This window comes from Pseudophryne corroboree, chromosome 2 (genome assembly GCF_028390025.1).
Source record: "Pseudophryne corroboree isolate aPseCor3 chromosome 2, aPseCor3.hap2, whole genome shotgun sequence".
Classification (NCBI taxonomy): Eukaryota; Metazoa; Chordata; class Amphibia; order Anura; family Myobatrachidae; genus Pseudophryne; species Pseudophryne corroboree.
Genome location: NC_086445.1, coordinates 650,552,981 through 650,580,345, shown reverse-complemented (window position 1 = coordinate 650,580,345; position 27,365 = coordinate 650,552,981). Strand labels below are relative to the sequence as shown.

The window sequence follows — 27,365 nt, the reverse complement described above, 5'->3', positions numbered from 1 at the left end:
GGGATAATTAATATGCCTTTTCTTCGAAGAAGAATCATCATCTCGGCCATTACCTTTGTAAAGACCCGAGGTGCCGTGGACAATCCGAACGGCAGCGTCTGAAACTGATAGTGACAGTTTTGTACAACGAACCTGAGGTACCCCTGGTGTGAGGGGTAAATTGGAACGTGGAGATACGCATCCTTGATGTCCAAGGATACCATAAAATCCCCCTCTTCCAGGTTCGCTATCACTGCTCTGAGTGACTCCATTTTGAACTTGAACTTCTTTATGTACAGGTTCAAGGACTTCAGATTTAGAATAGGCCTTACCGAGCCATCCGGCTTCGGTACCACAAAAAGAGTGGAATAATACCCCTTCCCTTGTTGTAGAAGAGGTACCTTGACTATCACCTGCTGAGAGTACAGCTTGTGAATGGCTTCCAAAACCGTCTCCCTTTCGGAGGGGGACGTTGGTAAAGCAGACTTCAGGAAACGGCGAGGTGGATCTGTCTCTAATTCCAACCTGTACCCCTGAGATATTATCTGCAGGATCCAGGGATCTACTTGCGAGTGAGCCCACTGCGCGCTGTAATTTTTGAGACGACCGCCCACCGTCCCCGAGTCCGCTTGAGAAGCCCCAGCGTCATGCTGAGGCTTTTGTAGAAGCCGGGGAGGGCTTCTGTTCCTGGGAAGGAGCTGCCTGTTGCTGTCTCTTCCCTCGACCTCTGCCTCGTGGCAGATATGAATAGCCCTTTGCTCTCTTATTTTTAAAGGAACGAAAGGGCTGCGGTTGAAAAGTCGGTGCCTTTTTCTGTTGGGGAGTGACTTGAGGTAGAAAGGTGGATTTCCCGGCTGTAGCCGTGGCCACCAAATCTGATAGACCGACTCCAAATAACTCCTCCCCTTTATACGGCAAAACTTCCATATGCCGTTTTGAATCCGCATCGCCTGTCCACTGTCGCGTCCATAAAGCTCTTCTGGCCGAAATGGACATAGCACTTACCCGTGATGCCAGTGTGCAGATATCCCTCTGTGCATCACGCATATAAAGAAATGCATCCTTTATTTGTTCTAACGACAGTAAAATATTGTCCCTGTCCAGGGTATCAATATTTTCAATCAGGGACTCTGACCAAACTACCCCAGCACTGCACATCCAGGCAGTCGCTATAGCTGGTCGTAGTATAACACCTGCATGTGTGTATATACTTTTTTGGATATTTTCCATCCTCCTATCTGATGGATCTTTAAGTGCGGCCGTCTCAGGAGAGGGTAACGCCACTTGTTTAGATAAGCGTGTTAGCGCCTTGTCCACCCTAGGAGAGGTTTCCCAGCGCTCCCTAACCTCTGGCGGGAAAGGGTATAATGCCAATAATTTCTTTGAAATTTTCAGCTTTTTATCAGGAGCAACCCACGCTTCATTACACACGTCATTTAATTCTTCTGATTCAGGAAAAACTATAGGTAGTTTTTTCACACCCCACATAATACCCTGTTTAGTGGTACCTGTAGTATCAGCTAAATGTAACGCCTCCTTCATTGCCAAAATCATATAACGTGTGGCCCTACTGGAAAATACGGTTGATTCGTCACCGTCACCACTGGAGTCAGTGCCTGTGTCTGGGTCTGTGTCGACCGACTGAGGCAAAGGGCGTTTTACAGCCCCTGACGGTGTTTGAGTCGCCTGGACAGGCACTAATTGATTGTCCGGCCGTCTCATGTCGTCAAACGACTGCTTTAGCGTGTTGACACTATCCCGTAGTTCCATAAATAAAGGCATCCATTCTGGTGTCGACTCCCTAGGGGGTGACATCCTCATATTTGGCAATTGCTCCGCCTCCACACCAATATCGTCCTCATACATGTCGACACACACGTACCGACACACAGCAGACACACAGGGAATGCTCCTAACGAAGACAGGACCCACTAGCCCTTTGGGGAGACAGAGGGAGAGTTTGCCAGCACACACCAAAAGCGCTATATATAACAGGGATAGCCTTATAATAAGTGCTCCCTGATAGCTGCTTTATATATATAAAAATATCGCCATAAATTTGCCCCCCCTCTCTGTTTTACCCTGTTTCTGTAGTGCAGTGCAGGGGAGAGACCTGGGAGCCGTCCTGACCAGCGGAGCTGTGAGAGGAAATGGCGCCGTGTGCTGAGGAGATAGGCCCCGCCCCTTTTTTGGCGGGCTCGTCTCCCGCTATTTAGTGAATCCAGGCAGGGGTTAAATATCTCCATATAGCCTCTGGGGGCTATATGTGAGGTATTTTTAGCCTTTATATAGGTTACATTTGCCTCCCAGGGCGCCAGGGCGCCCCCCCCCCCCCAGCGCCCTGCACCCTCAGTGACTGCGTGTGAAGTGTGCTGAGAGGAAAATGGCGCACAGCTGCTGTGCGCTACCTTTAGAAGACTGCAGGAGTCTTCAGCCGCCGATTTTGGACCTCTTCTGACTTCAGCATCTGCAAGGGGGCCGGCGGCGCGGCTCCGGTGACCATCCAGGCTGTACCTGTGATCGTCCCTCTGGAGCTGATGTCCAGTAGCCAAGAAGCCAATCCATCCTGCACGCAGGTGAGTTCACTTCTTCTCCCCTCAGTCCCTCGTTGCAGTGATCCTGTTGCCAGCAGGACTCACTGTAAAATAAAAAACCTAAGCTAAACTTTTTCTAAGCAGCTCTTTAGGAGAGCCACCTAGATTGCACCCTTCTCGGCCGGGCACAAAAATCTAACTGGAGTCTGGAGGAGGGTCATAGGGGGAGGAGCCAGTGCACACCACCTGATCTGGAAAAGCTTTACTTTTTGTGCCCTGTCTCCTGCGGAGCCGCTATTCCCCATGGTCCTTTCAGGAACCCCAGCATCCACTAGGACGATAGAGAAATGGGTGTTACTGGGCGGAAACAGGCCGTTTTATGGGCGTGCGGGAAAAAACGCAGGAGTGGCCGGGGAAACGGGGGAGTGTCTGGGCGAACGCTGGGTGTGTTTGTGACGTCAAACCAGGAACGACAAGCACTGAACTGATCGCAGATGCCGAGTAAGTGTGGAGCTACTCTGAAACTGCTAAGTAGTTTGTAATCGCAATATTGCGAATACATCGTTCGCAATTTTAAGATGCTAAGATACACTCCCAGTAGGCGGTGGCTTAGCGTGAGCAACTCTGCTAAAATCGCCTTGCGAGCGATCAACTCGGAATGAGGGCCTTCAGGTAGTGAAGCCAGTTCTCTCTGGAAGAAAATCGATAGAGCTGAAATCTGGACCTTAATGGAACCCAATTTGAGGCCCGTAGTCACCCCTGACTGTAGGAAGTGCAGAAAACGGCCCAGCTGAAATTCCTCCGTTGGGGCTTTCCTGGCCTCACACCACGCAACATTTTCGCCAAATGCGGTGATAATGGTTTGCGGTCACTTCTTTCCTAGCTTTAATCAGCGTAGGAATGACTTCCTCCGGAATGCCCCTTTCCTTCAGGATACGGTGTTCAACTGCCATGCCGTCAAACGCAGCAAGTCTTGGAACAGACAGGGCCCCTGCTGCAGCAGGTCCTGTCTGAGCGGCAGAGGCCATGGGTCCTCTGAGATCATTTCTTGAAGTTCCGGGTACCAAGCTCTTCTTGGCCAATCCGGAACAATGAGTATAGTTCTTACTCCTCTTCTCCTTATTATCCTCAGTACCTTTGGTATGAGAGGAAGAGGAGGGAACACATAAACCGACCAGTACGACCACGGTGTCACTAGAGCGTCCACAGCTATCGCCTGAGGGTCTCTTGACCTGGCGCAATATCTTTCTAGCTTTTTGTTTAGGTGGGACGCCATCATGTCCACCTGTGGCCTTTCCCAATGGTTTACAATCAGTTGGACGACTTCTGGATGAAGTCCCCACTCTCCCAGGTGGAGGTCGTGCCTGCTGAAGAAGTCTGCTTCCCAGTTGTCCACTCCCGGAATGAACACTGCTGACAGTGCTAACACGTGATTTTCCGCCCATCGGAGAATCCTTGTGGCTTCTGCCATCGCCGTCCTGCTTCTTGTGCCGCCCTGTCGGTTTACATGGGCGACTGCCGTGATGTTGTCTGACTGGATCAGTACCGGCTGGTTTTGAAGCAGGGGTTTTGCCCGACTTAGGGCATTGAAAATGGCCCTCAGTTCCAGAATATTTGTGTGTAGGGAAGTCTCCTGACTTGACCATAGTCCTTGGAAGTTTCTTCCCTGTGTGACTGACCCCCAGCCTCAAAGGCTGGCATCCGTGGTCACCAGGACCCAGTCCTGTATGCCGAATCTGCGGCCCTCTTGAAGATGAGCACTTTGCAGCCACCACAGCAGATACACCCTGGTCCTTGGAGACAGGGTTATCAGCCGATGAATCTGAAGATGCGATCCGGACCACTTGTCCAACAGGTCCCACTGAAAGGTTCTTGCATGGAACCTGCCGAATGGAATTGCTTCGTAGGAAGCTACCATCTTTCCCAGGATCCGCGTGCAGTGATGCACCGACACCTGTTTTGGTTTTAGGAGGCCTCTGACTAGAGATGACAGCTCCTTGGCCTTCTCCTCCGGGAGAAAAACTTTTTTCTGTTCTGTGTCCAGAACCATCCCCAGGAACAGTAGACGTGTCGTAGGGACCAGCTGTGACTTTGGAATATTTAGAATCCAGCCATGCTGTTGTAGCACCTCCCGAGATAGTGCTACCCCGACCAACAACTGTTTCCTGGACCTCGCCTTTATCAGGAGATCGTCCAAGTACGGGATAATTAAAACTCCCTTCTTTCGAAGGAGTATCATCATTTCGGCCATTATCTTGGTAAATACCCTCGGAGCCGTGGATAGACCAAACAGCAACGTCTGGAATTGGTAATGACAATCCTGTACCACAAATCTGAGGTACTCCTGGTGAGGATGGTAAATGGGGACATGCAGGTAAGCATCCTTGATGTCCAGTGATACCATGTAATCTCCCTCGTCCAGGCTAGCAATAACCGCCCTGAGCGATTCCATCTTGAACTTGAATTTTTTTATATATGTGTTCAAGGATTTCAAATTTAAAATGGGTCTCACCGAACTGTCCGGTTTCGGTACCACAAACATTGTGGAATAGTAACCCCGTCCTTGTTGAAGGAGGGGTACCTTGACTATCACCTGCTGGGAATACAGCTTGTGAATTGCCTCTAGCACTGCCTCCCTGCCTGAGGGAGTTGTTGGCAAGGCAGATTTGAGGAAACGGCGAGGGGGAGACGTCTCGAATTCCAGCTTGTACCCCTGAGATACTACTTGAAGGATCCAGGGATCCACCCGTGAGCGAGCCCACTGATTGCTGAAGTTTTTGAGACGGGCCCCCACCGTACCTGTCCCTGCCTGTGGAGCCCCAGCGTCATGCGGTGGACTTGGAGGAAGCGGGGGCTGACTTTTGCTCCTGGGAACTGGCTGTATGCTGCAGCTTTTTCCCTCTACCTCTGCCTCTGGGCAGAAAGGACGCGTCTTTAACCCGCTTGCCCTTATGGGGCCGAAAGGACTGTACCTGATAATACGGTGCTTTCTTTGGCTGTGAGGGAACATGGGGTAAAAATGCAGACTTCCCAGCTGTTGCTGTGGAAACGAGGTCCGAGAGACCATCCCCGAACAACTCCTCACCCTTATAAGGCAAAACTTCCATGTGCCTTTTACAATCTGCATCACCTGTCCACTGCCGAGTCCATAACCCTCTCCTGGCAGAAATGGACATTGCACTTATTTTAGATGCCAGCCGGCAAATATCCCTCTGTGCATCTCTCATGTATAAGACTGCGTCTTTAATATGCTCTACGGTTAGCAATATAGTGTCCCTGTCCAGGGTATCAATATTTTCCGACAGGGAATCTGACCACGCAGCTGCAGCACTGCACATCCATGCTGAAGCAATAGCTGGTCTCCGTATAATACCCGTGTGTGTATATACAGACTTCAGGATAGCCTCCTGCTTTCTATCAGCAGGTTCCTTTAGGGCGGCCGTATCCGGAGACGGTAGTGCCACCTTCTTTGACAAGCGTGTCAGCGCTTTATCCACCCTAGGGGATGTTTCCAAACGTGACCTATCCTCTGGCGGGAAAGGGTACGTCATTAGTAACCTTTTAGAAATTACCAGTTTCCTATCGGGGGAAGCCCACGCTTCTTCACACACTTCATTTAATTCCTCAGATGGAGGAAAAAATAAGAATTTACTCACCGGTAATTCTATTTCTCGTAGTCCGTAGTGGATGCTGGGAACTCCGTAAGGACCATGGGGAATAGCGGGCTCCGAAGGAGGCTGGGCACTCTAGAAAGATCTTAGACTACCTGGTGTGCACTGGCTCCTCCCACTATGACCCTCCTCCAAGCCTCAGTTAGGTACTGTGCCCGGACGAGCGTACACAATAAGGAAGGATTTTGAATCCCGGGTAAGACTCATACCAGCCACACCAATCACACCGTACAACTCGTGATATGAAACACAGTTAACAGTATGAAACAATAGAGCCTCTCAACAGATGGCTCAACAATAACCCGATTTAGTTAACAATAACTATGTACAAGTAATGCAGATAAACCGCACTTGGGATGGGCGCCCAGCATCCACTACGGACTACGAGAAATAGAATTACCGGTGAGTAAATTCTTATTTTCTCTAACGTCCTAGTGGATGCTGGGAACTCCGTAAGGACCATGGGGATTATACCAAAGCTCCCAAACGGGCGGGAGAGTGCGGATGACTCTGCAGCACCGAATGAGAGAACTCCAGGTCCTCCTCAGCCAGGGTATCAAATTTGTAGAATTTTGCAAACGTGTTTGCCCCTGACCAAGTAGCTGCTCGGCAAAGTTGTAAAGCCGAGACCCCTCGGGCAGCCGCCCAAGATGAGCCCACCTTCCTTGTGGAATTGGCATTGACAGATTTTGGCTGTGGCAGGCCTGCCACAGTATGTGCAAGCTGAATTGTACTACAAATCCAACGAGCAATAGTCTGCTTAGAAGCAGGAGCACCCAGCTTGTTGGGTGCATATAGGATAAACAGCGAGTCAGATTTTCTGACTCCAGCCGTCCTGGAAACATATATTTTCAGGGCCCTGACAACGTCTAGCAACTTGGAGTCCTCCAAATCCTTAGTAGCCGCAGGCACCACAATAGGCTGGTTCAGGTGAAACGCTGACACCACCTTAGGGAGAAACTGGGGACGAGTCCTCAATTCTGCCCTATCCATATGGAAAATCAAATAAGGGCTTTTACAAGACAAAGCCGCCAATTCTGATACTCGCCTGGCAGAAGCCAAGGCCAATAACATAACCACCTTCCATGTGAGATATTTCAGATCCACGGTTTTTAGTGGTTCAAACCAAAGTGATTTTAAGAAAACTCAACACCACGTTGAGATCCCAAGGTGCCACAGGAGGCACAAACGGGGGCTGACTATGCAGCACTCCTTTTATAAATGTCTGAACTTCAGGTACTGAAGCTAGTTCTTTTTTGAAAGAAAATCGACAGAGCCGAGATCTGTACCTTAATGGAACCCAATTTAAGGCCCATAGTCACTCCTGCTTGCAGGAAATGCAGAAATCGACCTAGTTGAAATTCCTCTGTTGGGGCCCTTTCGGCCTCACACCATGCAACATATTTTCGCCATATGCGTTGATAATGAGTTGCTGTAACCACTTTCCTGGCTTTAGTAAGCGTAGGAATTACTTCCTCCGGAATACCCTTTTCCTTCAGGATCCGGCGTTCAACCGCCATGCCGTCAAACGCAGCCGCGGTAAGTCTTGGAACAGACAGGGCCCCTGCTGCCGCAGGTCCTGACTGAGTGGCAGAGGCCATTGGTCCTCTGATATAAATTCTTGAAGTTCTGGGTACCAAGCTCTTCTTGGCCATCCACGAGTATCGTTCTTACTCCTCGCCTTCTTATTATTCTCAGTACCTTTGGTATGAGAGGCAGAGGGGAGAACACCTAAACCGACTGGTACACCCACGGTGTTACCAGAGCGTCCATAGCTATCGCCTGAGGGTCCCTTGACCTGGAGCAATATCTTTTTTAGCTTTTTGTTAAGGCGGGACGCCATCATGTCCACCTGTGGCCTTTCCCAATGGTGTACAATCCTATTGGAAGACTTCTGGAGGAAGTCCCCATTCTCCCGGGTGGAGGTCGTGTCTGTTGAGAAGATCTGCTTCCCAGTTGTCCACTCCGGGAATGAACACTGCTGACAGTGCTAACACATGATTTTCCGCCTATCGGAGAATCCTTGTGGCTTCTGCCATCGCCATCCTGCTTTTTGTGCCGCCCTGTTGATTACATGGGCGACTGCCGTGATGTTGTCTGATTGGATCAGTACCGGCTGGTTTTGAAGCAGAGGCCTTGCTGGCCTCAGGGCATTGTAAATGGCCCTCAGATCCAGAATATTTATGTGTAGGGAAATAACCTGACTTGACCAAAGTCCCTGGAAGTTTCTTCCCTATGCGACTGCCCCCCAGCCTCAAAGGCTGGAATCCATGGTCACTAGGACCTAGTCCTGTATGCCGAACCTGCGGCCCTCTTGAAGATGGGCACTCTGCAGCCACCACAGTAGAGATACCCTGGTTCTTGGAGACAGGGTTATCAGCCTATGCATCGGAAGATGCGATCCGGACCACTTGTCCAACAGGTCCCTCTGAAAAGTTCTTGTATGGAACCTGCCTAATGGGATTGCTTCGTAAGAAGCTACCATTTTTCCCAGGACTCGCGTGCAATGATGCACCGCTACCTATTTTGGTTTCAGGAGGTCTCCGACTAGAGATGACAACTCCTTGGCTTTCTCCTCCGGGAGAAACACTATTTCTGGTTTATGTCCAGAACCATCCCCAGGAACAGTAGACGTGTCATAGGAACCAGCTGTGACTTTGGACCGTTTAGAATCCACCTATGCTGTTGTAGCACTTTCCAAAATAGTGCTACCCCGACTACCAACTGCTCCTTGGACCTCGCCCTTATAACGAGATTGTCCAATTACGGGATAATTACAACTCCCTTTTTTTTTGAAGGAGTATCATCATTTCGGCCATTACCTTGATAAAACACCCTCGGTGCCATGTACAGTCCAAACGGCAGTGTCTGGACTTGGTAATGGTAATCCTGTACCACAAATCTGAGGTACTCCTGGCGAGGATGGTAAATGGGGACATGCAGGTAAGCATCCTTGATGTCCCGGGATACCATGCAATCCCCCTCGTCCAGGCTTGCAATAACCACCCTGAGCGATTCCATCTTGAACTTGAATTTTTTTATGTTCAAGGATTTTAAATATAAAATGGGTCACACCGAACCATGCGGTTTCGGAACCCCAACCCGTGTGGAATAGTAACCCCGTCCTTGTTGAAGTAGGGGCACCTTGAGTATTACCTGCTGGGAATACCGCTTATTAATTGCCTCTAGCACAGCCTCCCTGCTTGAGGGAGTTGTCAGCAAGGCATATTTTAGGAAACGGCTGGGGGGAGACATCTCTAATTCCAGCTTGTACCCCTGAAATACTACTTGGAAGAAACAGGGATCCACCTGTGAGCGAGCCCACTAATTGCTGAAATTTTTGAGGCGGCCCCCCACCGTACCTGGCTACACCTGTGGAGCACCCGCGTCATGGTGTGTACTCACAGGAGGCGGGGGAAGAATCTTGATTCTGGGAACAGGCTGACTGGTGCAGCTTTTTCCCTCTACCCTTGTCTCTGTACAGAAAGGAAGCGCCATTTGACCCGCTTGCTTTTCTGAAGCCGAAAGGACTGTACCTTTTTCTGTGAGGAAACCTGAGGTAAAATTATTTCTTCCCAGCAGTTGCTGTGGATACGAGGTCCCAGAGACCATCCCCAAATAATTCCTCACTCTTATAAGGCTCTCTATGCGCTTTTTAAGTCAGCATCACCTGTCCAGTGACAGGTCTCTAACACCCTCCTGACAGAATGGACATTACATTTATTTTGGATGCCAGCCGGCAAAATATCCCTCTGTGCATCCCCCATATATAAGACAACGTCTTTAATATGTTTTTATGTTTGCCAACTATTATCCCTGTTTGACAGGGTCACCAACCACGCTGCAGCAGCACTATCTGCAGGTCTCAGTCTAGTACCTGAGTGTGTAAATACAGACTTCAGGATAGCCTCCTGTTTTTTTTTTTTTTTTATCAACAGGTACCTATTAAAGTGGCCGTATGCTAAGACGGCTGTGCCACCTTTTTTGACAAACGTGTGAGCGCCTTATCCACCCTAGGGGATATCTCCCAGCGTAACTTATCCTCCTGGCGGGAAAGGGTACGCCATCAGTAACTTTTTATAAATTACCAGTTTCTTAACGGGGGAACCCATGCTTTTCACACACTTCATTTATTCATCTGATGGGGGAACAAAACACTGCCTGTTTTTTCTCCCCAAACCTAAAACCCATTTATAGAGGTTAAAGTCAGAAATGTATAACACATTTTTTATTGCCGGGATCAAGTCACGGATTGGATTGTGTATATGTCTCCACCTTGTCGACACTGGAGTCAGACTCCGTGTCGACATCTGTGTCTGCCATCTGAGAGAGCGGGCGTTTTTGAGCCCCTGATGGCCTTTGAGACGCCTGGGCAGGCGCGGGCTGCGAAGCCGGCTGTCCCACAGCTGTTACGTCATCCACCCTTTTATGTAAGGAGTTGACACTGTCGGTTAATACCTTTTACCTCTCTATCCACTCTGGTGTCGGCCCCACAGGGGGCGACATCACATATAATCGGCCTCTGTTCCGTCACCATATAAGCCTCCTCATTCAACATGTCGACACAGCCGTACCGACACACCGCAGACACACAGGGAATGCTCTAAACGAGGACAGGACCCACAAAAGCCCTTTGGGGGGACAGAGTGAGAGTATGCCAGCACACACCAGAGCGCTATATACTGCAGGGACTAACTGAGTTATGTCCCCTATAGCTTTATATCTATATATATATAATGTATACTGCGCCTAAATTTAGTGCCCCCTCTCTCTTTTTTTAACCCTTGTAGACTGCAGGGGAGAGCCAGGGAGCTTCCCTCCAACGGAGCTGTGAGGGAAAATGGCGCCAGTGTGCTGAGGAGATAGGCTCCGCCCCTTTTTCGCGGCCTATTCTCCCGTTTTTTATGGACTTCTGGCAGGGGTATTTACCTCATATATAGCCCCTGGGGCTATATATTGAGGTATTTTTGCCAGCCAAGGTGTTTTTATTGCTGCCTCAGGGCGCCCCCCCCCAGCGCCCTGCACCCTCAGTGACCGGAGTATGAAGTGTGTGAGAGGAGCAATGGCGCACAGCTGCAGTGCTGTGCGCTACCTTGGTGAAGACTGAGTCTTCATGCCGCCGATTTTCCGGACCATCTTCTTGCTTCTGGCTCTGTAAGGGGGACGGCGGCGCGGCTCCGGGACCGAACATCAAGGCTGGGCCTGCGGTCGATCCCTCTGGAGCTAATGGTGTCCAGTAGCCTAAGAAGCCCAATCCGGCTGCAAGCAGGCGAGTTCGCTTCTTCTCCCCTTAGTCCCTCGCTGCAGTGAGCCTGTTGCCAGCAGGTCTCACTGAAAATAACAAATTCTAAGACTATAACTTTCTAAGAGCTCAGGAGAGCCCCTAGTGTGCATCCAACCTCGGCCGGGCACGAAATCTAACTGAGGCTTGGAGGAGGGTCATAGTGGGTGGAGCCAGTGCACACCAGGTAGTCTAAGATCTTTCTAGAGTGCCCAGCCTCCTTCGGAGCCCGCTATTCCCCATGGTCCTTACGGAGTTCCCAGCATCCACTAGGACGTTAGAGAAACTACTGGTAGTTTTTTCTCTCCAAACATAATACCCTTTTTTGTGGTACCTGGGGTAACATCAGAAATGTGCAACACATTTTTCTTTGCCTCAATCATGTAACGTGTGGCCCTATTGGAAGTTACATTAGTCTCATCGTCGTCGACACTGGAGTCAGTATCCGTGTCGACATCTGTGTCTGCCATCTGAGGTAGCGGGCGTTTTAGAGCGCCTGATGGCTTTTGAGACGCCTGGGCAGGCACAGGCTGAGAAGCCGGCTGTCCCATATTTGTTATGTCGTCAAACCTTTTATGTAAGGAGTCGACACTGTCACGTAATTCCTTCCACATAACCATCCACTCAGGTGTCAGCCCCGCAGGGGGTGACATCACATTTATCGGCATCTGCTCCGCCTCCACATAAGCCTCATCAAACATGTCGACACAGCCGTACCGACACACCGCACACACACAGGGAATGCTCTGAATGAGGACAGGACCCCACAAAGCCCTTTGGGGAGACAGAGAGAGTATGCCAGCACACACCAGAGCGCTATATAACACAGGGATGAACACTATAAATGAGTGATTTTCCCTTATAGCTGCTTAAATATATATATCTGCGCCTAAATTTAGTGCCCCCCCTCTCTTTTTTACCCTTTGTAGCTTGAAAACTGCAGGGGAGAGCCTTGGAGCGATCCTTCCAGCAGAGCTGTGAGGGAAAAATGGCGCCAGTGTGCTGAGGGAGATAGCCCCGCCCCTTTTTCGGCTGACTTTCTCCCGCTTTTTTATGGATTCTGGCAGGGGTATTTTTCACATATATAGCCTCTGGGATTATATATATTGTGATTATTTGCCAGCCAAGGTACTAATATTGCTGCTCAGGGCGCCCCCCCCCCCAGCGCCCTGCACCCATCAGTGACCGAAGTGTGAGGTGTGCATGAGGAGCAATGGCGCACAGCTGCAGTGCTGTGCGCTACCTTGTTGAAGACCGAAGTCTTCTGCCGCCGATTTTCAGGACCATCTTCATGCTTCTGGCTCTGTAAGGGGGACGGCGGCGAGGCTCCGGGACCGGGCGATCGAGGTCAGGTCCTGTGTTCGATCCCTCTGGAGCTAATGGTGTCCAGTAGCCTAAGAAGCCCAAGCTAGCTGCAAGCAGGTAGGTTCGCTTCTTCTCCCCTTAGTCCCTCGTAGCAGTGAGTCTGTTGCCAGCAGATCTCACTGAAAATAAAAAAAAACTAAAATATACTTTCTTTTCTAGGAGCTCAGGAGAGCCCCTAGTGTGCATCCAGCTCAGCCGGGAACAAGATTCTAACTGAAGTCTGGGGGAGGGTCATAGAGGGAGGAGCCAGTGCACACCAGTTAGACCAAAAGCTTTCTTTTAGTTGTGCCCAGTCTCCTGCGGAGCCGCTATTCCCCATGGTCCTTACGGAGTCCCAGCATCCACTTAGGACGTTAGAGAAATTACATTAAATAGATCGCGTTTATATATCATCCTTAGGGTCAGTTGTGTGGTGAGGGACAGGATTTGCTTATGTTTGGCCACATATTTTATGACTGGCAGCCACCAGCACTGGTTTTGCCTATTATATTGACCATGAATACTTTGAATTGGTCCTGGACCACCAACCCAGGGCACCCCTGCAAGTGTCTCGAGGCACCCCAGGGAGCCACGACACACAGTTTGGGAACCTCTGGACTAGTATGTTAACGCAGCAAGGATGCGTCCGATATAAGTAAATATATCCAAAAATATACTGGTAGGTTACTTGGCTCCCAACAAAAATTAACCCTAGCATGAATATGTGTGTGTGTGTACATGTGATAGGGAATATAGATTGTAAGCTCTACTGGGGCAGGGGCTGATGTGAATGGGCAAATATTCTCTGTAAAGCGCTGCGTAATGTGTGCGTGCTATATAAATAACTGGTAATTAATAATAATAAATGCCTAATGCTTGCTTAAGTGATCGATGCTGATTCCTAAGGCACTTGTGATGCCATCTTTTAGACTACAGACTGCGGTATCCAGACTCTCAGAAACCCAACGCCTGGAAGGTAAGTATGCTAACCCTAACCGTCCGTCCCCCCCCCCCCCCCCAGCCTAACTTTAGCGCTCCCATGTGGTGCCTAAGAGGGATATTTAAAAAAATATATATTTTATTGTATCTCATAAAAGCTGAATAATTTGATATTTATCTCCATCTCCAGTAAACATAAGTTTCTCTGACGTCCTAGTGGATGCTGGGAACTCCGTAAGGACCATGGGGAATAGACGGGCTCCGCAGGAGACTGGGCACTCTAAAAGAAAGATTAGGTACTATCTGGTGTGCACTGGCTCCTCCCTCTATGCCCCTCCTCCAGAACTCAGTTAGATTTCTGTGCCCGGCCGAGCTGGATGCACACTAGGGGCTCTCCTGAGCTCCTAGAAAGAAAGTTTATTTTAAGTTTTTTATTTTACAGTGAGACCTGCTGGCAACAGGCTCACTGCATCGAGGGACTAAGGAGATAGGAAGAAGCGAACCAACCTGCTTGCAGCTAGCTTGGGCTTCTTAGGCTACTGGACACCATTAGCTCCAGAGGGATCGACCGCATGGAACTGGCCTTGGTGTTCGTTCCCGGAGCCGCGCCGCCGTCCCCCTTACAGAGCCAGAAGCAAGAAGAGGTCCGGAAAATCGGCGGCAGAAGACATCAGTCTTCACCAAGGTAGCGCAGAGCACTGCAGCTGTGCGCCATTGCTCCTCATGCACACTTCACACTCCGGTCACTGAGGGTGCAGGGCGCTGGGGGGGGGGCGCCCTGAGGGCAATATATGACACCTTGGCTGGCAAATCTACATCATATATAGTCCTAGAGGCTATATAGATGTAAAATTACCCCTGCCAGTATTCCAGAAAAAGCGGGAGAAAGTCAGTTGAAAAAGGGGCGGGGCTTCTTCCTCAGCACACTGGCGCCATTTTCTCTTCACAGTGCAGCTGGAAGACAGCTCCCCAGGCTCTCCCCTGTAGTTTTCAGGCTAAAAGGGTTAAAAAGAGAGGGGGGGGGGGGGCACAAAATTTAGGCGCAATATTGTATATACAAGCAGCTATTGGGAAAAATTCACTCAATATAGTGTTAATCCCAAAATTATATAGCGCTCTGGTGTGTGCTGGCATACTCTCTCTCTGTCTCCCCAAAGGGCTGTGTGGGGTCCTGTCCTCAGTCAGAGCATTCCCTGTGTGTGTGTGCGGTGTGTCGGTACGGCTGTGTCGACACGTTTGATGAGGAGGCTTATGTGATGGCAGAGCAGATGCCGATAAATGTGATGTCGCCCCCTGTGTGGCCGACACCAGAGTGGATGGATAGGTGGAAGGTATAAACCGACAGTGTCAACTCCTTACATAAAAGGCTGGATGACGTAACAGCTATGGGACAGCCGGCTTCTCAGCCCGCGCCTGCCCAGGCGTCTCAAAGGCCATCAGGGGCTCAAAAACGCCCGCTCCCTCAGATGGCAGACACAGATGTCGACACGGAGTCTGACTCCAGTGTCGACGAGGTTGAGACATATACACAATCCACTAGGAACATCCGTTACATGATCCCGGCAATAAAAAATGTGTTACACATTTCTGACATTAACCCAAGTACCACTAAAAAAGGGTTTTATGTTTGGGGAGAAAAAGCAGGCAGTGTTTTGTTCCCCCATCAAATGAGTGAATGAAGTGTGAAAAAGCGTGGGTTCCCCCGATAAGAAACTGGTAATTTCTAAAAAGTTACTGATGGCGTACCCTTTCCCGCCAGAGGATAAGTTACGCTGGGAGATATCCCCTAGGGTGGATAAGGCGCTCACACGTTTGTCAAAAAAGGTGGCACTGCAGTCTTAGGATACGGCCACTTTGAAGGTACCTGCTGCTAAAAAGCAGGAGGCTATCCTGAAGTCTGTATTTACACACTCAGGTACTATACTGAGACATGCAGATAGTGCTGCTGCAGCGTGGTCTGTAACCCTGTCAAACAGGGATACTATTTTGCGAACATAAGACGTCGTCTTATATATGAGGGATGCACAGAGGGATATTTTGCCGGCTGGCATCCAGAATTAATGCAATGTCCATTCTGTCAGGAGGGTATTAGAGACCCGACAGTGGACAGGTGATGCTGACTTTAAAAGGCACATAGAGCCTTATAAGGGTGAGGAATTGTTTGGGGATGGTCTCTGGGACCTCGTATCCACAGCAACAGCTGGGAAGAAAAATTTTTACCTCAGGTTTCCTCACAGCCTAAGAAAGCACTGTATTATCAGGTACAGTCCTTTCGGCTTCAGAAAAGCAAGCGGGTCAAAGGCGCTTCCTTTCTGCACAGAGATGAGGGAAGAGGGAAAAAGCTGCACCAGACAGCCAGTTCCCAGAATCAAAATTCTTCCCCCGCTTCCTCTGAATCCACCGCAAGACGCGGGGGCTCCACAGGCGTAGCCAGGTACGGTGGGGGGCCGCCTCAAAAATTTTCAGCGATCAGTGGGCTCGCTCACAGGTGGATCCCTGGATCCTTCAAGTATCATCTCAGGGGTACAAGCTGGAATTCGAGGCGTCTCCCCCCGCCGTTTCCTCAAATCTGCCTTGCCGACAACTCCCTCAGGCAGGGAGGCTGTGCTAGAGGCAATTCACAAGCTGTATTCCCAGCAGGTGATAGTCAAGGTGCCCCTACTTCAACAAGGACGGGGTTACTATTCCACACTGTTTGTGGTACCGAAACCAGACGGTTCGGTGAGACCCATTTTAAATTTGAAATCCTTGAACACATACATAAAAAAATTCAAGTTCAAGATGGAATCGCTCAGGGCGGTTATTGCAAGCCTGGAGGAGGGGGATTACATGGTATCCCTGGACATCAAGGATGCTTACCTACATGTCCCCATTTACCATCCTCACCAGGAGTACCTCAGATTTGTGGTACAGGATTGCCATTACCAATTCCAAACACTGCCGTTTGGACTGTCCACGGCACCGAGGGTCTTTACAAAGGTAATGGCAGAAATGATGATACTCCTTCGAAAAAAGGGAGTTTTAATTATCCCATACTTGGACGATCTCCTTATAAAAGGCGAGGTCCAAGGAGCAGTTGTTGGTCGGAGTAGCACTATCTCGGGAAGTGCTACAACAGCACGGATGGATTCTATACATTCCAAAGTCACAGCTGGTTCCTACCACACGCCTACTGTTCCTGGGGATGGTTCTGGACACAGAACAGAAAAAAAGTGTTTCTCCCGCAGGAGAAAGCCAAGGAGCTGTCATCTCTAGTCAGAGACCTCCTGAAACCAAAACAGGTATCGGTGCATCACTGCACATGAGTCCTGGGAAAAATGGTAGCTTCTTACGAAGCAAAATTCCATTCGGCAGGTTCCATGTCTCTTGGACAAGTGGTAGGGATCGCATCTTCAGATGCATCGGCTGATAACCCTGTCTCCAAGGACCAGGGTTCTCTCTACTGTGGTGGCTGCAGAGTGCTCATCTTCAAGAGGGCCGCAGATTCGGCATACAGGACTGGGTCCTGGTAACCACGGATGCCAGCCTTCGAGGCTGGGGGGCAGTCACACAGGGAAGAAATTTCCAAGGACTTTGGTCAAGTCAGGAGTCGTCCCTACACATAAATATTCTGGAACTGAGGGCCATTTACAATGCCCTAAGTCTGGCAAGGCCTCTGCTTCAAAACCAGCCGGTACTGATCCAATCAGACAACATCACGGCAGTCGCCCATGTAAACCGACAGGGCGGCACAAGAAGCAGGATGGCGATGGCAGAAGCCACAAGGATTCTCCGATGGGCGGAAAATCACGTGTTAGCACTGTCTGCAGTGTTCATTCCGGGAGTGGACAACTGGGAAGCAGACTTCCTGAGCAGACACGACCTACACCCGGGAGAGTGGGGACTTCATCCAGAAGTCTTCCAACTGTTGGTAAACCGTTGGGAAAGGCCACAGGTGGACATGATGGCGTCCCACCTAAACAAAAAACTAGATATTGCGCCAGGTCAAGGGACCCTCAGGCAATAGCTGTGGACGCTCTAGTGACACCGTGGGTGTACCAGTCGGTTTATGTATTCCCTCCTCTGCCTCTCATACCAAAGGTACTGAGAATAATAAGAAAACGAGGAGTAAGAACGATACTCGTGGTTCCGGATGGGCCAAGAAGAGCTTGGTACCCAGAACTTCAAGAAATGATATCAGAGGACCCATGGCCTCTACCGCTCAGACAGGATCTGCTACAGCAGGGCCCTGTCTGTTCCAAGACTTACCGTGGCTGCGATTGACGGCATGGCGGTTGAATTCCGGATCCTAAAGGAAAAGGGCATTCCGGAGGAAGTCATTCCTACGCTGATAAAAGCCAGGAAAGAAGTAACCGCAAACCATTATCACCGTATTTGGCGAAAATATGTTGCGTGGTGTGAGGCCAAGAAGGCACCAACAGAGGAATTTCAGCTGGGTCGTTTTCTGCACTTCCTACAGTCAGGGGTGACTATGGGCCTAAAATTGGGTTCCATTAAGGTCCAGATTTCGGCTCTGTCGATTTTCTTCCAGAAAGAACTGGCTTCACTGCCTGGAGTTCAGACATTTGTAAAGGGAGTGCTACATATTCAGCCCCCTTTTGTGCCTCCTGTGGCACCTTGGGATCTCAACGTGGTGTTGAGTTTCTTAAAATCACATTGGTTTGAGCCACTTAAAACTGTGGATTTGAAATATCTCACGTGGAAAGTGGTCATGTTATTGGCCTTGGCTTCGGCCAGGCGTGTGTCAGAATGGGCAGCTTTGTCATGTAAAAGCCCTTATCTGATTTTCCATATGGATAGGGCAGAATTGAGGACTCGTCCCCAGTTTCTCCCTAAGGTGGTATCAGCTTTTCACTTGAACCAACCTATTGTAGTGCCTGCGGCTACTAGGGACTTGGAAGATTCCAAGTTACTGGACGTAGTCAGGGCCTTAAAAATTTATATTTCCAGGACGGCTGGAGTCAGGAAAACTGACTCGCTTTTTATCCTGTAGGCACCCAACAAAATAGGTGCTCCTGCTTCTAAGCAGACTATTGCTCGCTGAATTTGTAGCACAATTCAGCTGAAGCATTCTGCGGCTGGATTGCCGCATCCTAAATCAGTAAAAGCCCATTCCACGAGGAAAGTGGGCTCATCTTGGGCAGCTGCCCGAGGGGTCTCGGCTTTACAATTTTGCCGAGCTGCAACTTGGTCAGGGGCAAACACGTTTGCTAAATTCTACAAAATTGATACCCTGGCTGAGGAGGACCTTGAGTTCTCTCATTCGGTGCTGCAGAGTCATCCGCACTCTCCCGCCCGTTTGGGAGCTTTGGTATAATCCCCATGGTCCTTACGGAGTTCCCAGCATCCACTAGGACGTCAGAGAAAATAAGATTTTACTCACCGGTAAATCTATTTCTCGTAGTCCGTAGTGGATGCTGGGCGCCCATCCCAAGTGCGGATTGTCTGCAATACTTGTATGTCGTTATTGCCTAACTAAGGGTTATTGTTGAGCCATCTGTTGAGAGGCTCAGTTATATTTCATACTGTTAACTGGGTGTAGTATCACAAGTTATACGGTGTGATTGGTGTGGCTGGTATGAGTCTTACCCGGGATTCAAAATCCTTCCTTATTGTGTCAGCTCTTCCGGGCACAGTATCCTAACTGAGGTCTGGAGGAGGGTCATAGTGGGAGGAGCCAGTGCACACCAGATAGTACCTAATCTTTCTTTTAGAGTGCCCAGTCTCCTGCAGAGCCCGTCTATTCCCCATGGTCCTTACGGAGTTCCCAGCATCCACTACGGACTACGAGAAATAGATTTACAGGTGAGTAAAATCTTATTATCTCCGCTCCAGTGGCAGTTGCAGCACAATCCACAATTCAAACAGGGGAGCCACCCCAACTGCCAGTGAGTCCCGGATAACAATGTCTGGCAGTGTTTGGGTTGGCAGTTGGTGTGGCTCCCTATTTAAATTGTGGACTGTGCTGAAACTGGAGAGGAGATATTTAGCCTTATCTACAGAAAATATAACTCACATTTTCCAGCTTTCATGAGATAATTATGTTTTATTAAATATCTCCCCCCCCCCACACACACACACTGCCTTACAGTAAGGTTCCCTAAGTATCACCTAGGACACCACTGGTTGTCAAATGCCAGCCGCAGTTACTATCAAAAGGTGAGCAGGAAACCGCATAACTGCACAGTGCATTCAACATCATAGTAAGTTTTCCCTCACGTTTACTATTTCAAAACTGCTGTAATTGACCAATATGTGTGCAGCCAGGCAACACGGTGATAGTAGATTGCACATCACGGACAAATTAATTCCCTCCCACATGAGGAGCTACTACTACCAGTTATTTATATAACGCACACATATTCCGCAGCGCTTTACAGAGAGCATATTTGGCCATTCACATTAGTCCATGCCCCCAGTGGAGTTAATTTTTGTTGGGATTCAATTGACCTAGCAGTATATTTTTGGATTGTGGGAGGAAACCCACGCAAGTACGGGGAGAATATACAAACTCCACACAGGTAGAGGCACAGTGGGAATCAAACCCATGACCTCAGTGCTGTGAGGCAGTAATGCTAACCATTACACCTGCTACTATGATTAGATATACGCCCGGCTGGACATTACTATAATACAAATGGAATGACTATTAAGTACAAACAGCTTTAAGGAAGATGCTATAGGAAATAAATGAAACTTAAATTGGGGCTCTTACAAACTAAAAATAATACATTTAAGCGTTTTATTAGATTTTGCCGCAAAATGAGAGAGACGGGTCACTGTGCAGGAATGAAATAAGTTTGTCACAGACCAGCGAGAGGACAACAACCGTCACATAGTGCGCGAACAGCGGGCTGCGGCCTAGCTCCTAGTATAAGGCCTCCTCCTGTCAGAAAACAATCTGGCCGGGAAGCTCAGCCCCGCCCGCAGCCCTGCCCTCTCTCACAGCTTCTGCCTAGGTGTCGGGGCAATCGAGACGGAAGCCCCTGCACGGAGCTGAGGGACCTGGACGCTCACCGTTAGCGTGTCATCAATGTACAGCGGGATCTGCCTCCTATCAAAGGGAAATTCCTCCTCTCCGTCCCTGCATACAGCCACCAGACGCGCCATCTCCGCCACTGCTCGCAGCGCTGCTGCTGGAACTCAGTCACAAGCGGACAGTGTCGTACATAGCAAACGGACCCCGCCCTCAGCCCCTGGATGACAATATGCGCCGGTCCGCATCAGCAGATTCCATGGTAGCCACTGTGCACGTCCTCAGCAGAGGAGCGAGGTACGGCACCCGACGGGTAGCGTGACCTAACAGAAACCCCCAACTATGTACTAAGCAGCTCTAATGCAAGATCATTTTACTCGAGTTTAGGGAACACGCTTCGTGACGAATCAGCGACAATAAAATTCTGACTAGTTTGAATAAGAAAACTTTATTGCTACGATTTTCGTTGTAACGGACAGAAAGTTCCAGTGCCGTATTTTCTATTGTGAACATTTTCACATTCCTACAGTACTGTCCCGATGTAACTCATGGTGGGTTATGTTAGAAAACTAGCTGAGAATTTCGCGGGATTAGGTAAAAACCGGAACGCCGGACCAACCAACTGCCATTCTGGAGCTTGTAGTGCTCGTCCCCTTCCGTCCTCCTGAGGGTCGCCAATAAGCTGGTGTATTAGGGCGGGGCTTATGTTGCCCCAATTTTGCAAGTATAAAAATGAGTGAGGTACGTGCTCTAGGTTGCAGAATACAGAAAGTAAGCCAGAGCGCATCAGTTAATATCTAACTTTGCACATGGCAAAGTTTAAACATACAGTACTTCCAACATTTGCCCTAGGCAGGGAATGGGGTCAAGAGGGGGCGTGGTTGTGCATCACTGGGGCGTGATCAAATGTCACAGTACAGACCTGTCTGCTTCAATGCCCCCTACCCCCAACCACCTTCCTTCCCCTTGGATACTATACACACCCCCTGGCAAGAACACACTACTCTGTTCACCGAAGTACTGAATGTCTCCCCATATAGAACAACTGTTCAGAGGAACTTTGGACAGTTGGGGACAGTGCTAAACCAGGGCACTTTAATGGACAGTTTCCCTCTGCCCCTTCCACAAGGTTCATAACATCACACAGGCGCTGCAGTGAGGTGTCAGGAAGCAGGGTAGGGATGGCCATTGACCATCGATGATTCAAAATAATTGATGGTTTATAACTACTTTTACCATCGAGGGGGGAGAACCAAATGGTTTCCAGCCATCGATGATAAAGAGCCATAGAATACATTTATTTTTTTTCTCCCCAGTGTGTCAGGGACACGGAGCCCCTGCACTTGCAAAGACACTCGCAAAGCCATTCGATTGGTCCACTACTCTCTCAATACATCGATGGGTAAAACCATCAATGGTTCCTTTAGAGATGGTTTCTCACCATCGAGGTTATCAGTCAGTGGTACCATCAATGGTAACCGTTGATGGATAACCCACCAATGGCCATCCCTAAAGCAGGGCATTTCCTAAAGGTACTCCTGGTGGCTCACAAGGTAGTCAGGCATCTATCAATGTCACAAGATACTTTCCTAATGTTATATGGTGATGCAAGAATTATAATAGCTCCCACACTCTAGATCAGTGATTTTCAACCTTTTTTCTCTAACGTCCTAGTGGATGCTGGGGACTCCGAAAGGACCATGGGAATAGCGGCTCCGCAGGAGACTGGGCACAAAGTAAAAAGCTTTAGGACTACCTGGTGTGCACTGGCTCCTCCCCCTATGACCCTCCTCCAAGCCTCAGTTAAGATTTTGTGCCCGAACGAGAAGGGTGCAATCTAGGTGGCTCTCCTGAGCTGCTTAGAGTAAAAGTTTAAACAGGTCGATACAGACACTGACACGGACACTGACTCCAGTGTCGACGGTGAGGAAACAAACGTATTTTCCAGTAGGGCCACACGTTATATGATCACGGCAATGAAGGAGGTTTTGAACATTTCTGATACTACAAGTACCACAAAAAATAAGAATTTACTTACCGATAATTCTATTTCTCATAGTCCGTAGTGGATGCTGGGGACTCCGTAAGGACCATGGGGAATAGCGGCTCCGCAGGAGACTGGGCACATCTAAAGAAAGCTTTAGGACTAACTGGTGTGCACTGGCTCCTCCCCCTATGACCCTCCTCCAAGCCTCAGTTAGGATACTGTGCCCGGACGAGCGTACACAATAAGGAAGGATTTTGAATCCCGGGTAAGACTCATACCAGCCACACCAATCACACCGTATAACCTGTGATCTGAACCCAGTTAACAGTATGATAACAGAGGAGCCTCTGAAAGATGGCTCACAACAATAATAACCCGATTTTTGTAACAATAACGATGTACAAGTATTGCAGACAATCCGCACTTGGGATGGGCGCCCAGCATCCACTACGGACTATGAGAAATAGAATTATCGGTAAGTAAATTCTTATTTTCTCTAACGTCCTAAGTGGATGCTGGGGACTCCGTAAGGACCATGGGGATTATACCAAAGCTCCCAAACGGGCGGGAGAGTGCGGATGACTCTGCAGCACCAAATGAGAGAACTCCAGGTCCTCCTCAGCCAGGATATTAATTTTGTAGAATTTTACAAACGTATTTGCTCCTGACCATTAATTTTGTAGAATTTTACAAACGAATTTGCTCCTGACCAAGTAGCTGCTCGGCAAAGTTGTAAAGCCGAGACCCCTCGGGCAGCCGCCCAAGATGAGCCCACCTTCCTTGTGGAGTGGGCATTTACAGATTTTTGGTTGTGGCAGGCCTGCCACAGAATGTGCAAGCTGAATTGTACTACAAATCCAACGAGCAATAGTCTGCTTAGAAGCAGGAGCACCCAGCTTGTTGGGTGCACACAGGATAAACAGCGAGTCAGATTTCCTGACTCCAGCCGTCCTGGAAACATATATTTTCAGGGCACTGACAACGTCTAGCAACTTGGAGGCCTCCAAGTCCCTAGTAGCCGCAGGCACCACCAATAGGTTGGTTCAGGTGACACGCTGAAACCACCTTTGGGGAGAAACTGAGGACGAGAAACTGAGGACGAGTCCTCAATTCCGCCCTGTCCGAATGGAAAATCAGATAAGGGCTTTTTCAGGATAAAGCCGCCAATTCTGACACGCGCCTGGCCCAGGCCAGGGCCAACAGCATGACCACTTTCCATGTGAGATATTTTAACTCCACAGATTTAAGTGGTTCAAACCAATGTGACTTTTGGAACCCAAAATTACATTGAGATCCCAAAGTGCCACTGGAGGCACAAAAGGAGGCTGTATATGCAGTACCCCTTTTACAAACGTCTGAACTTCAGGGACTGAAGCTAGTTCTTTTTGGAAGAAAATTGACAGGGCCGCAAATTTGAACCTTAATGGACCCCAATTTCAGGCCCATAGACACTCCTGTTTGCAGGAAATGTAGGAATCGACCCAGTTGAATTTCCTCTGTCGGGCCTTACTGGCCTCGCACCACGCAACATATTTTCGCCAATTGCGGTGATAATGTTTTTGCGGTTACATCCTTCCTGGCTTTGATCAGGATAGGGATGACTTCATCCGGACAGCCTTTTTTCCTTCAGGATCCGGCGTTCAACCGCCATGCCGTCAAACGCAGCCGCGGTAAGTCTTGAAACAGACAGGGTCCTTGCTGGAGCAGGTCCCTTCTTAGAGGTAGAGGCCACGGATCCTCCGTGAGCATCTCTTGAAGTTCCGGTTACCAAGTCCTTCTTGGCCAATCCGGAGCCACGAATTAGTGCTTTCTCCTCTCCATCTTATCAATCTCAGTACCTTGGGTATGAGAGGCAGAGGAGGGAACACATACACTGACTGGTACACCCACGGTGTTACCAGAGCGTCTACAACTATTGCCTGAGGGTCTCTTGACCTGGCGCAATACCTGTCGAGTTTTTTAATCATGTGGACGACTTCTGGGTGAAGTCCCCACTCTCCCGGGTGGAGGTCGTGCTGAGGAAGTCTGCTTCCCAGTTGTCCACTCCCGGAATGAATACTGTTGACAGTGCTATCACATGATTTTCCGCCCAGTGAAGAATCCCTGCAGCTTCTGCCATTGCCCTCCTGCTTCTTGTGCCACCCTGTCTGTTTACGTGGGTGACTGCCATGATGTTGTCCGACTGGATCAACACCGGCTGACCTTGAAGCAGAGGTCTTGCTAAGCTTAGAGCATTGTAAATGGCCCTTAGCTTCAGGATATTTATGTGAAGTGATGTATCCAGGCTTGACCCTAAGCCCTGGATATTCCTTCCCTGTGTGACTGCTCCCCAGCCTCGCAGGCTGGCATCCGTGGTCACCAGGACCCAGTCCTGAATGCCGAATCTGCGGCCCTCTAGAAGATGAGCACTCTGCAACCACCACATGATGGATACCCTTGTCCTTGGTGACAGGGTTATCCGCTGATGCATCTGAAAATGCGACCCGGACCATTTGTCCAGTAGGTTCCACTGGAAAGTACTTGCGTGGAATCTAACGAATGGGATTGCTTCGTAGGAAGCCACCATTTTTACCCAGAACCCTTGTGCATTGATGCACTGAGACTTGGTTCGGTTTTAGGAGGTTCCTGACTAGCTCGGATAACTCCCTGGTTTTCTCTTCCGGGAGAAACACCTTTTTTCTGGACTGTGTCCAGGAACATCCCTAGGAAACAGAAGACAAGTCGTCGGAACCAGCTGCGATTTTGGAATATTGAGAATCCAATCGTGCTGCCGCAACACTACCTGAGATAGTGCTACACCGACTTCCAACTGTTCCCTGGATCTTACCCTTATCAGGGAATCGTCCAAGTAAGGGATAACTAAAATTCCCTACCTTCGAAGGGATATCATTTCGGCCATTACCTTGGTAAAGACCCGGGGTGCCGTGGACCATCCCTACGGCAGCGTCTGAACTGATAGTGACAGTTCTGTACCATAACCTGAGGTACCCTTGGTGAGAAGGGTAAACTTTGACATGAAGGTAAGCATCCTTGATGTCCCAAGACATCATGTAGTCCCCTTCTTCCAGGTTCGCAATCACTGCTCTGAGTGACTCAATCTTGAATTTGAACCTCTGTATGTAAGTGTTCAAAGATTTTAGATTTAGAATCGGTTTCACCGGGCCGTCTGGCTTCGGTACCACAATAGTGTGGAATAATACCCCGTTCCCTGTTGCAGGAGGGGTACCTTGATTATCACCTGCTGGGTGAATGGCTTCCAAAACTGCCTCCCTGTCAGAGGGAGACGTCGGTAAAGCCGACTTTTGGAAACGGCGAGGGGGAGACGTCTCGAATTTCAATATGTACCCTTGAGATATTACCTGAAGGATCCAGGGGTCTACTTGCGAGTGAGCCCACTGCGCACTGAAATTCATTGAGAACGGGCCCCCACCGTGCCTGAGTTTGTAAGGCCCTAGCGTCATACTGAGGGCTTTTGCAGAGGCGGGAAAGGATTTCTGTTCCTGGGAACTGGGTAATCTCTTCAGCCTTTTTCCTCTCCCTCTGTCACGAGCAGAAAAGAGGAACAAAGGACTGCGCCTGATAATACGGCGTCTTATTTTGAGAGGCGACCTGGGGTACAAACGTGGATTTCCCAGTTGTTGCCGTGGCCACCAGGTCTAAAAGACCGACCCCAAATGTCCCCTTTTAAAGGCAATACTTCCAAATGCCGTTTGGAATCCGCATCACCTGACCATTTTACTGGTAGAATTGGACAACGCACTTATACTTGATGCCAGTCGGCAAATATTCCGCTGTGCATCATGCATATATAGAAATGCATCTTTTAAATGCTCTATAGGCAATAATATACTATCCTTATCTAGGATATCAATATTTCCTGTCAGGGAATCCGACCATGCCAACCCAGCACTGCACCTCCAGGCTGAGGCGATTGCTGGTCGCAGTATAACACCAGTATGTGTGTGAATACATTTTTGGATACCCTCCTGCTTTCTATCAGCAGGATCCTTAAGGGCGGCCATCTCATGAGAAGGTAGAGCCCTTGTTCTTACAAGCGTGTGAGCGCCTTATCCCCCCTAGGGGGTGTTTCCCAACGCACCCTAACCTCTGGCGGGAAAGGGTATACAGCCAATACTTTTTAAGAAATTATCAATTGTTATCGGGGGGAAACCCATGTATCATCACACACCTCATTTTATTTTTCAGATTCAGGAAAACTACAGGTAGTTTTTCCCTCACCGAACATAATACCCCTTTTTGGTGGTACTCGTATTATCAGAAATGTATAAAACATTTTCCATTGTCTCAATCATGTAACGTGTGGCCCTACTGGAAATCACGGTTGTCTCTTCACCGTCGACACAGGAGTCAGTATCCGTGTCGGCGTCTGTATCTGCCATCTGAGGTAACGGGCGCTTTAGAGCCCCTGACGGCCTATGAGACGTCTGGACAGGCACAAGCTGAGTAGCCGGCTGTCTCATGTCAACCACTGTTTTTTTTTTTGTGTTTTTTTTTATACAGAGCTGACACTGTCACGTAATTTTCAACAGTACATCCACTCAGGTGTCGACCCCCTAGGTGGTGACATCACTGTTACAGACACTCTGCTCCGTCTCCACATCATTTTTCTCCTCATACATGTCGACACAAACGT

General features: G+C 49.2%; 1 protein-coding gene across 3 annotated transcripts in view; it reads right to left on the bottom strand.

The window, feature by feature from the left end:
• The window catches only part of GGNBP2 (gametogenetin binding protein 2), a 374,808-nt gene extending 353,774 nt beyond the window's left edge, over positions 1–21,034 (bottom strand). The window contains exon 1 of one of the 3 annotated variants that reach the window (XM_063955008.1): positions 20,766–21,034. In XM_063955008.1, coding sequence (XP_063811078.1) covers positions 20,766–20,858 — 93 coding nt within the window. In that variant the 5' untranslated portion in view covers positions 20,859–21,034. The remainder of the gene's footprint in view (positions 1–20,765) is intronic. The other 2 variants (XM_063955007.1, XM_063955006.1) reach the window with 2 other exon arrangements.
• Between the last annotated feature and the right edge of the window lie 6,331 nt (positions 21,035–27,365).